Below are 12091 nucleotides of genomic sequence, written 5' to 3' on the forward strand. Positions count from 1 at the left end.
CAACACGGTTTGTTTGTTAAAGATCTAATGATAGGTCATATTTTTTCAATGTAAAAGTATTTTTTTTAAGTGTAAAATTTTAACACAATGTAAGAAACTGAATTTTCAAGCCCTTAAAAGACCTGCTTAAAAATTGACTATAGACTTGGTGGGCTCCGTAAGGGCTTGGGTGTGGATGACCCCACCCAGAGTTTAGCTCGCAGGGAGGCAGGCCCATCAAGTGACCCAGTTTTGGTGAGGGTTCTTTGTCATCAAAAAAGAAAAAGACTAGTGACATCACACACACATCCTTTGAGCTGTTCACCTAGCGGGTACTCTCTCTCTCTCTCTCTCTCTCTCTCTCTCTCTCTCTCTCTCTCTCTCTCTCTCTCTCTCTCTCTCTCTCAAACCTACATGTGATGAGCATTCTTATGAAAAAACTTTAAAATACACTTTTAACTAAAAGCCACGTTTGTTTTTCGTTTTTTAATGTCGCTTCCTACTTGGTTCCATTGCTTCTTGCTCTTTTCCTCTTCTGATTCATTAACGCTTCATACTTCATTAATCAAGGCATATTTTAAATGCTCACTTCCCACACCCACTTGTTGTTCTGATAACTATGGACAAGGCTGCTAGAATTATCCCCCCTTGGAACAGAATTGTCAAAAATGTTCACTGCTCCTCCATCAATCCAAAAGCCACCTAGATCAGGGGGGGGCCAACACCAGACACACAAATCGTTCACAAACCAAGTTAGTGGTAACGTGTTTTACTGTTTTCTATATTCAACAACCCAACTACTTGTTTTGAGCCCATGCTGAAATTTCAATTTTTGCTTCAGCGCTGTACCGAGTAATAAAAGCTACATGTCAAAGGAACTGCACTGAAGTTCAAGTTATGATGCATGCATGCCTGGGTTCCTCTGTGTGTGTGTGTGTGTGTGTGTGTTTACCCATTGTTCATTGCTAAACTTCTTTAATATTTAACTATAGGTTGCACTGGCAGTGATCGTCCTAAACAAACTTTGTTGTCTGGATGAAACCCAAAACCAAGTTTTTTTCAAGTTTTTGAGTAGGTTTACGGCATTTTCCAGGTTTTACTCAAAAACCTGAGTTGGGGTGGTGTTCGAATGACGTAGCAACCAAATTTTGGAAAAACCAAGTGAAAGGTAGCATCTAATCAACATATGGCTGGACAATGATCGAGAGGTGGGCCGTGACTCGGCAAAATTTAAACCAGTGGATCAATGTCAAACAGCTGCATTTTCTATAAATTACCTCCATGGTTTCAGATATGCTCAACGAAAATGAAAAAGATACCATGTGAGGATCTGTTGGGGATCTGATGTAGCATACCATTTAGAAACAGAACTAGGGAAATGACAGTGCTAAGATTTTCAGCAGATTCGTTCAAATACATATATCCCAGTTAGGTAGCTGCTCTCACAAGCAAACTGAATATATTAAAGTTAATAAAGAGAAGTCCCAGTTTAACTTCAATAACTTAGTAATGCCACCACAAGTCAGATTGAAACCTTACTGCACCCACTTCTAGTGTGACCTCTCAAACTGAGATTCGTGGCAATGTGGGTCAAGCCAATCACGGGGTGAAACCTTCGGCATTGTTATACTTACCTTGCTGCCCACAAGCTCTCGCAGGTTTTCGACTTTATTTTCCCGTCCGACACCTGAGAACTTCTTGTCTGCCTCCTTCAGTTTATACTTCAGTCGCTGTTTCCGTCCAGTAGCATTCAACTCTTGCTGCTTGGCATGAGGACGGGCCCCGTGGGGTCCCAAGTAGATCTTTTCCTCTTCCTTCACTGTCTCCTGAAAATGGTAGATCAAAATCCATTTACATCCTTTAGCAAAGTACTAAAAGACAAATCAATGATCTATTACATAAGACCAGAATTCCTCATAAGTTGAGCAGTGAACACTTGGGTGTATGCATTTAGAAAGTAGGTGAACTTTAAGCTTTTAAAGAAAAAAAAAGAACTTTATGGACAATCATAAAGACTCAGGATCGTTTGATCTGACCTAACACCTAAATCTTAACAGCATATCATTTGAGCCTCCAAAATTTCCAAAGAGATCTAGCCTATCACACTATAGTCCCGCTTGTAGCAGATGTTATCAGCCCAGAGAAATATTCTCACCTTGGACGATGAATGCTGCAGGTTACTTAATGCTGGCACATCCAGCTTTACAACATCTGCCTGTCCCCCTGTCAAGCTTGGGATCACGAATCCATCAGCATCTGAAAAGCACAGTGCACTATTTCAAAACACATAATCTTGAACCCTTAATGTTTGAACTTCAGAGATAATTTGCAAATAAAGATCCAGAATATCATACTTAACATGTCAAAATAACAAAAAAAGGATCACCGTGTACATAAATAGTTCTCACAAGTAGGCTAGTAAACGAACCAAGCATCTATTGGCTCGGCAAGGCTTGGCTCAGCTCACACACACACACACACACACAAGTTAATCATCTGAAAAACAATATTACAAGCACCATAGGATGCTTTATATCCTACCAGCAATCAAGCTGAGATGAATAGCTCATTCATTAACAAAATCCCTATCCACGCATTCAGATATTTTTCAAAGATTGTGGGTATTAAAGATAAACATCAGCAAGGTACATGGGATGGTCTAATCACATAGGATGCCTAGTCCCAGGTACTTTTAGTTAAGAAGTAAGCACATACACTATTTTGGCTTAACTAGTATCTGGAGTGATTCATCAGATGAACAGGCCAGGCTGCAATCTAAGCTTGTTTACAAGGACCATAATTATGGATGCATGTATACCATGAGCTATGTAACATAGGTGCTTCTGTACCCTTACCCATGAATCATCCGTGTTAACACTGTTGGGTGTGGGAGCGGCACACCCAATACGGTTGGTTACCGGTCAACAACTGTTGGATGCACTCAACCCCGCACCTGACCATTTTGGTATAATTTTTTAATTTGTCAACTTTGACTGTAAATTTGAAAAACAAACTTAAAAACCTAAAGAAACTTGAGTGTGTGCATGTGTGTATAGAATACAAATTTGCTACAGTCGTTAGCACATGCAATCTAATAGAACACACCACTTCTTTCACAAACTTTCCATTGTGTTTGTAAATTTAGCCTTACAAATGTGATCTGTATAGTTTCTTTTAGTAGAAAACAGGTTTTAAATCGTTTTTTTGCAAAACGTAAGTTGGTTTTTCAAGGGCTTTAGAAATCAATGGCCCACAATGTACCAAAATATCATGACTCAAAATCTTATTTTTAAATCGAAAAAATGATGCATAGTACAATTCCTAGCAAACAAACTATGCTAAACACGATTTAGTGGATATAACTTGCACATGTGATTTTCCAACTAGATTGTATACAAAGTAGTAGTAGCAATATATATATATAGAGAGAGAGAGAGAGGATAGCATTTGCTACGCATGTGAGTAAGAAACCCCCTTAGTTGGAACCAAGGTTGCCAGACTAGAAATCGAAAGCGAGAAGAGAGGCATTTGAAAATTTATAGGAAGCAAGAAGCGAGGTATCAATTTGAAAGGGAAACAAGAATAAAAAAGGAAGCAATATGAGAACTGAATAGTAATCGATCAAGAAGCAAATAAAAATGACTTCTTATTTTTCATGATTCCTTAGTGTAAGAACTAAATTTTTGTTAAAATCTAACAATGATAGTTACCAATTTAGAGAAAGAAAGCACACGGAAAGTGAGTGAAAGCATGAGAGGAAGCACATGCAAAAAATGAAAAGAAACGTGAAAAAACATATAAGAAGCATGTAGGGAAGCATAAGAGAAGCGCGAGAGAATCGAAATTCTCATAAAGTTTCGGAAGCAATGAGTATCACGCTTCCGAAGCCAGTTGCTAAGTGCGCTTCCCACCTGCCTAAGAAGCTTCCGGTAACTATGGTTGGAACTCATATGGGAAGGTTGTTTTCACCAAATTTAACCTTATGGATGTGTTCAGCATCAGAGTTACCGGAAGTTTCTTAGATAGGTGAGAAGCTCGCTTCCTGAAAACTCGCTACGGAAGCACGATACTCTTTACTTCCGAAACTTGATGAGAACCTCAATCCCCCCCACACTTCATTTGTTCTTCTTATATGTTCTCTTACTCAACTTTTCATGTTTTTTATGTGTTTTCTCTCACTCTTCTTACTAACTTCCATGTACTTTCTCTAAATTGGTAGAAATCATTTTTAGATTTTGTTAAAAATGAAATTCTTACACTAAAAATCATTAAATTTAATATTAGTCATTTTTATTTTAGTTTTTATTTGTGTTTCATTTTGATTCTCATTCAATTCTTATATTTCTTTTTGTTATTCCTCGCTTCCCGCTTCTTATACATTTTAAAATGCATCGCTTTTCGCTTTTGCTTCCCATATCGTTTCTCGCATCCTAGTCTAGCAACCTTGTTCAGCATGGTCAATATAGTAGGAATCAACACTTGGATTATGGTTTTTAGACCTACAAATATTTTTTTTGAGGTTTGAAACTTTGGTAAATTGCAGGCTGTAAAATTTTTAACCCTAATAAAATCTTACATATATGTCAGAAAAACATGATCCAAAGATCAGTTTCTACTAAACTTAAGGGTCCGATGTGCAACAAAACTGAAAAAATAAAAATATTACAATTTTTACCCACGAGGGTAGCAAACAAACTATGCTAAACACATCGATGAGTTCAGATTGAGTGGATATAACTTGCACCTATGATTTTCCAACTAGATTGTATACACAGTAGTAGTAGCAAGAGCTATGATTTGAAAACTTCATCACTACTGTGAGACAATCTTAGAGAGTCTTCACCAAGAACAGTGGGCTTAAAGGGGGGTTTTTTTATTTATAACCGAAGAAACCATGCCTGACACAAAGAACTAGACGCGCTGGCTTGTGCCAGCAGCGTAAAACTCCAAGGCAAGGAACCCCGCCCCGGGGACTATGCTGAGCGTTGGCTTGAGCAGAAGGGAGACACCCATGGGAATCAAACCTTGACCACTCATCTAATGGCCAAGGCCCCACCCCACTACGCCAACACCGCTTGGTGTGTGCTTAAAAGGGTCTTTGACTAAGTCATCAAAAAGGATCCTTTAATAAGCTTATAAGCACTGGTTTTCAAACAAATAAGCATCTAAGTACTATACTTGATGGAAAAAAACTACCCATGGTAATTAAGGGTGGCAAAATCTGACATGACCCGCCAACCCGCTTCTTAGCCGGGTTCGGGTTTGGCTTAAACGGGTTCGTGTCGTAAACGGGTCAACCCGCCTAACCCGTTTATTAAACGGGTCGGGTTCGTGTTAGGGATATGCCAACCCGGCTGACCCGTTTAATAAACGGGTTAGGCAGGTGGGTCAACCCGTTTACCCAAACCTGACCCGCCAACCCGTTTACCTGACCCCGACCCGCCCACCAACCCGTTTACACGTTTACCCAAACCCGCCTGCCAACCCGTTTACACATTTAGCCGCCAACCCGCCCACTAACCCGCTAACCCGTTTACCCGACCCGACCCGTTTATTAAACGGGTCGGGTTCATGTTGAGGTATGCTGACCCGCCAACCCGTCGACCCACCAACCCGACCCGATTGCCACCCCTGATGGTAATACATAGCTCCAGAAAACAAAGCAGAATTGCCTGGAGATCAGCAGCATACACAGCCAGATAATTGCAGTACATGAATAGTCAAATAACATTCTAAGAAACTGCAATCTCCAATTTGCAGCATGCTGTTCTAGAGCAAGCTCTAGTTTACAAGTGGATGGTCTACTTGTCTGTGCAACACATCTTTGTTTCATGCATTTGCAAGTGAAAACTACAGTTGAAAACAAGCAAGAATGGAAGGTGAAAAATCATCACTGCCAAGTACATTCAAACGCAAGAGTAAGTCATCAACAACCTATTGGGCAAGTATCCTATATCAATCCCCAAAAATCCAAACCAAGTCTTTCCAGTTCTATTAAAATCGAATCCACAGCATGATCTAAACAATTTTTAGTAGCACAAATCCAGAATATTTATGTGCATATGATTGTGTTTTAATAATGTATGAGGAAGTAAAAATGGTCCAACCGTGCCTCAAACATTCATAACTCACTCAAACCAGCAGGCTGTGGTGAAATATCTGCAAAGCAAGTAGCTTATTAAGACTGGCCATGTGAATGTTTACCTGATTATGTATATCATCTGTCCGTACACCCAGGCCTGTCCATGTTGGTTGATGACCCAAGATAATCACGCCATTCAAAAAAATACTTTGAAATGGTTCCATCACCAACTCTTAATGCATACTAGCAAAGGCCTTTCTCAACTTCCCTCCTATAGCATCTTATTATACTAGATCATAGGATTTGAGTCCGAAATTCGTTCTTAGATCCATCCACTCAAACTCTAGAACCAAGACATACTACGAAACTTCACTCTCACAGTCTCACTGACCCATGTAAGATACGCATCAATTAACTTGCTTTCTTCCTTTTTTTTCTATTTTCAATTTCCAGCAAGACTACCAACATCATGGGAAGCATTATCGAGTCTTAAATCCATGGGGCCATACAAAATGTCAGCCAAGACCTGTCATCTATTATAGTTATGATGCTTTCCATTAATCTATTATTTTCCACTCAGACACTTTTGAAAACACAAGTTTCAATGGTCATCTACAACTTTCTTATCATTCCATGGTAGACTTTGATATTTTTTAGCTAGCAAGAACTGAGCGGCTAAACTTTCCCTATTCCTGTAACTCCTTTTCATTTATAAGGCTGAGTTACCATTGGAGAGGTTCATTTGATATCTAAAAACTGCTCAGCGACAGTTGACAAGCAAGTGGTGTTGAGGTGAACCACAAAATGTTTGGCTAATGCTGGATCTAAATGTCGGTCAGGTAAGCGTCTTGTAGTAAGAGGAATCATTATAAAGTTATAAACCATGTAGATCATCCCCGTGGAGGTGCTAAAGGGAGGGCCTCTATTGGTAGGAAAAAACCGCAATTCCTTGGGGTTATCCTGTGCTTGGAAGGAGTAATCAAATATGCAACAATTGATTGGTTATCCAGCCCCAATCGAACTGGTCAGTTGCCAACAATGACTAACTGATAAACTTTATCAACTTCTTGCGCTTTCCATAGAACAAGCAAAACATTTGCATAATATCAACCTTTATGCATCCTCCTTTTCCATCGTCCACCTAGTAGGACTGATCCAAAGTACTATTATTATGTGGCACCCTTCCATGCATTTCAACTTTTGTTTCCTAAATTCAAACTCAAGGATGCACTGCATGGGCATCTGCATATAATATTCCATCATTAACTTGATCAAATGTCACCTTAATCCATTACCCGTTTAATCTGTGACAACTCAAAATTTCATGGGGTTGAAAAGCAAGCCCATAAGGCACTAGTAAGATCTTTCTAAAAATTGAGACCGATGACTACTCCAATGATCTTAGTAGTAACAGGATGACAGGGTCTAGTAAAAGGTACTTTCATCGTTGAAATTACAATTGCATTCTACTACGTCTTTGCAGTTTGTAATAACTTTGTAATGTCTCACAGAAGTGAGAAGGAGAAAACAATTGGTAATATTTGCACTTGTGTCTAGGTACTAGGCTGGATGTTCTTATCTTTTAAGAGAACAATGCTTATTAAAGTTCAAATAATTGTATTGCTTCATTCCAACAGTGCTAAAAGTGTCAAGATAAACAGAACAAGAACACATTTAAAGCAATGACCACCTACTAAGAGCTCAATTAAGAAAAAAAGAGATTTATTAACCAGTAGCTCCATTTCTAGCAGATAGATGGGATGATAATAATGTCATATGCATACCAAGAGTGACAGATACTTTGAATCATTGGTATTAAGTCAATAGTCATATATACCAATGTCATATTTTGAAAATATCATGATAATATCAGCAAATTTGAGGTCAGCCCACAATAAATCGTGATATTTTCAATATATAACAAATACTCAAAATGTGGTGATATATCGCAATATCACGATATTTTTGGGGAAAAAAACTCATTATTTTATATTTTAAGCTTACATTTATATTTGTTTGTTCCTTTTATATTTTAAAACCTTTTAAAACTTGTTTTTTTATATTTATGCAAGGAAAATAATGCAAGGCTATTATTTTGTTATATTTTTTATTATTGTTTATATTTTTCAATTTGTTAAAATCTCAAGATTTTCGTGAGGAAAAACAACTTTTGAAAATATCTTCAAGAAAATACCTTGAATGCTATGGATGACTGTGATCTATACTTTCAATGAAATGAGCACATTTTAAATGTTTACTGACTTTTTAGGTATGAATTATCATTATGCTTTGCAAACTGTAATCTTGTAATCACTTTACACATTCCAAGTTTGAGAAGCTTGTATGTTAAACAAAAAAAAGGACCACTAGTAAATAACAAATTATGCATGTAAACTATCAACATTACAAACTTTAGTATATAGATATGCTTCTATCATAAAGAACACATTTTCTTGAAGTTAGATGATCTAGGCACATGACCTACACCCATGTCTGAAGGTTCTGGTCCTAATATAGTTATGGTCATACATGATGTTCAAGTAATGTGATACTAAATCTCTCAATAACTTCAGCCCATTTAAGGGATTTGGAACATAGCAATACACAATAATTTACATGATAACATGTGATTTGAAATCATTCAATAACTATAGGACAGAAAACTTTGCTGTTGAGACCCTTACAAACACAACCTCGCACTTGTCTGGGAGGCAACTAACATAAGGAATATTGTTGCACCAGTATGCATGTATGATATTTTAGGACCTTCAGAAATGTCCAGTGTCTACAGTTGATTAAGATCACTTTTCCCATTGAAGATTAAGTTAGCTGAAACTAGATAAAACTTTATGCGCAATGGAGGGTTCCAAAAATTTTCGCTCAGCACGAAGTTTCTAGGTTGACTAGTGAGTCTGCCAATGGAGACTTGCTGAGCAACCATGTCTGTATATATAAGACTATCCCACATCGGTTATCAGTTCCCCTAAACACAGGCGGAAGCATACTAGACAATTTATTTAGTAATTTTATCTAATACCATGTTTAATGTTATCAACATTTTGATGCTAGTGGATGATTGATTTTGTTTTCACATTCAAACAGCATTATCATGAAACTATAATAAATAAACCAAACACGAAAAGAATGAGAAAGGAAATTTTGTTACTAAGGCACAGATTCGTTTACATGCAGATGCATTTGCTCTGTCAATCACATCAACATTATTCCCCTCACTGAGCCATACAAACGCTCTCAGTTGTCTTTTTTTGGAATTCAATATTTTCCAAACAAAAAAAAAACAGTGTATTATATTGAATCTATGTCACATGGGTCCGAGTACGGGTGCGGGTACGGAGGGTACGACATGGCAATTTCAAAAAATCAAGTATGGGGACACGGCTATATATATGTGTATATATATATATATATAGAGAGAGAGAGAGAGAAAGTGAGTTTGGGTCTGGGTCTGGATTATATAAGGATCCACTATATTAGGATCCATATATAACATATCTTATAAAAGGGGGAAGGGCCCTTCCCCTTTTTTGCTCTCTCTCTCTTTCTCGACCTTTCCCCTCTCTCTCGGATTGTTGCAGGAAGAAGAAGATGATGATGAGTCTCTCTCTCTCTCTCTCTCTCTCTCTCTCTCTCTCTCTCTCTCTCTCTCTCTCTCTCTCTCTCTCTCTCTCTCTCTCTCAGGTCAGCACCCCAAAAAAACAAAAAAAAAAATAGTGTTTCGGTCGGGTTGGGATTGGACCTAACCCGGTGCAGGATTGAACCTGACCCGGCGCGTACCCACACCACGTCCGGTAACCGTACCTGTGTCCTGCCGTGTCAACACAGGTACGGCAGGTGCAATGCAGTGTCGGTGTGACATAGTATCCAATTAAACTGCAAAAATAAATGACCATAGAAGTTCCACATAAACTTGAAACAGTGCATATTAAACGCCACAAACTATATATGTATGACATTCTAAAGGAACCCAAAGTGCATATTTGGCTTGTCTACTTGAAAACTTATTCCATGGAATCCAAGTATTCTTTTATTTCATGGCATCCACATTCCACAATAACCATGAATGGTCACTCTCAATTTTCTCAACTTTCATATGCTACAGATGTTCCATCTACTAAAACTAAAAGAAGAAAAGAAAAACACAATTTGAAGCAATGAGCTTATGGTTATTCAAATTAAACACCAAAATCTAAGTCAAAAACCAACAATGTCCAGCGTATATATCATTGCAAAAATGAATACGAACTCCAAATTGATATCTAAACAATTAGTCATTCTCAAACAACTCGTCAACCAGGGTCCTAGAGAACAACTTCAAAAAGAAACATTAAATGTTAAAAATCCTAAAGAACATATATAACTATGCATTATTTGTCAATGTGATAGATCTCCAAACTCAAAATTCCCCCATATAAATGCACATTTCATTTGAAGCAACCCTTAATCTCTAAACGCTCTTCAAGAACATCACATCCTTAAGCCAAAACTTTCACAACTTATAACACTTGCATGCAAAATTATAAGCAATCATTGAAGGCCCAAAACCCATCAATCCCATGCATGTATTGTTTCAAAAGGACACAAAATTGAAAACCAGCATCAAAGAATCGTTCCATTCACCATATCACTCCTATACAGTCATAAAGCTTCAATTGTAAAATTTAACCTTAGCCACAATCTCAGAGCACAAAGCATTCTAAAAGTGTATTCAAAAGTCTATCCGCTTCCATATTTTACTTTTGCATTTCTAAATCCTTCCAAACAAACTTCCAAATTCAACAAGGAAAAAGACTGAATCCAGAAACTGCTCTTTTAAAATAAAGTTGTTCTAAAATAAACAGAAAACCGTAAATTTTCAAATCATACCAACATTCATTTGTTCTAATTTCTAAACCCCAAAACACCACAGCATGAAAAGCGCTCGGTACTAAATCTCATAAACACCCAAAACCAAGCACACCAACAAAGGGAAAAATGCACATTCCCGATATAAGTGAACCTCAAAGCAAGACCATGATAAAAAGTAGAACCCCAAAACCCTAATTATCAAGAACCCCCACCAATACCCTTTCATCCAATATCTAAAATCCATCGATACAATCAATCGCATAAAAACCACAACAAACAGGAAACCACCGATCCCATTCACACCCGTTCCATCAAAAAAACAAAAAGGTCGCAAATGGAACCCTAACCATTAAAATCCTACAACCCCAAAGCCAAACCATCCGAAAAAGGAAAAAAGAGAAGAAAGAAAAAAATACCCAGAAAAAGGCTAACATTCACTCACATTCCTGGAACGAAACTAATCCAGGGAGAGATTCCATCAACAATAAAACCTAGAGAGAAAAAAATATGGTGGTAAGTTACCCCATTCGTCGTCATCGATGGGAGAAGATGGACGGACCCGAGATGGCTCCATGTGGGGGAGATGCAGATGCTCATGGATTTCCGCGGAGACGGGGCTTGTGCCCGGCACGTACGAGTCACACGTGTGATCCTTCCCCCACTCCGTTTCTCTGGTTTAGGGTTGAGAGAGAGAGAGAGAGAGAGGCTGTCTGAAATGCAGGAATCACGAAAGAGGGAGCGAGGCGGAGGGTTATGCCTTTTATTATTATGATAACAAAGGAAGCAATTTACAAAAAGACATCTCACTTATGAACCTACGGTTCAACCCCTTACCTATGGGTACGGTATGCGGGTAGGGATGCACACGAGCCGAGCTTGGCACGCCCAAGCAAATATGTGGATTCGGCTCGAGCTCGGCCCAAGCCTAAACCACTGGTCCCAGGTCAGTGTTTGAAGGATGCACAGGGGCTGGGCTTGACATGTACAAGATGCACATGCACGTCCTGAGACTGAACCAAGCCCAGCTTAACCGGGCTGAGCTCGAGTCAGTGTTTTACACTGAGCACAATGGATCAAGCTGATTTGATTCGGTCCAGGCACAAAGAGATAATACCCACCAGTGCTTCGTTGAGCCACCACTACGTTTCTTTTACTTCTTCCTTT

The 12091-nt window shown here is 38.5% G+C and overlaps 1 protein-coding gene across 1 annotated transcript; it reads right to left on the bottom strand.

The window, feature by feature from the left end:
* Window positions 1-1336: 1336 nt before the first annotated feature.
* LOC149818894 (Na-translocating NADH-quinone reductase subunit A) lies at window positions 1337-11662 on the bottom strand. The gene is made up of 3 exons (XM_089985214.1): window positions 11450-11662; window positions 2135-2235; window positions 1337-1805 (listed from the first exon to the last, which is right to left on the bottom strand). The coding sequence occupies exons 1-3, from the start codon at window positions 11499-11501 to the stop codon at window positions 1530-1532; spliced, it is 429 nt and encodes a 142-aa protein (XP_089841340.1). The 5' UTR covers window positions 11502-11662; the 3' UTR covers window positions 1337-1529.
* Between the last annotated feature and the right edge of the window lie 429 nt (window positions 11663-12091).

The sequence above is a fragment of the Nuphar pumila genome, chromosome 13, assembly GCF_984573655.1.
Source record: "Nuphar pumila chromosome 13, dmNupPumi1.hap1.1, whole genome shotgun sequence".
Lineage (NCBI taxonomy): Eukaryota > Viridiplantae > Streptophyta > Magnoliopsida > Nymphaeales > Nymphaeaceae > Nuphar > Nuphar pumila.

Coding starts and splice junctions, on each gene's coding strand:
- LOC149818894 (XM_089985214.1), bottom strand. CDS start 11,501: ATGGAGCCATCTCGGGTCCGTCCATCTTCTCCCATCGATGACGACGAA. Junction 2,236..11,449: donor CATCGATGACGACGAATGGG/GTAACTTACCAC, acceptor TGTGCTTTTCAG/ATGCTGATGGATTCGTGATC. Junction 1,806..2,134: donor TGCAGCATTCATCGTCCAAG/GTGAGAATATTT, acceptor TACCATTTTCAG/GAGACAGTGAAGGAAGAGGA.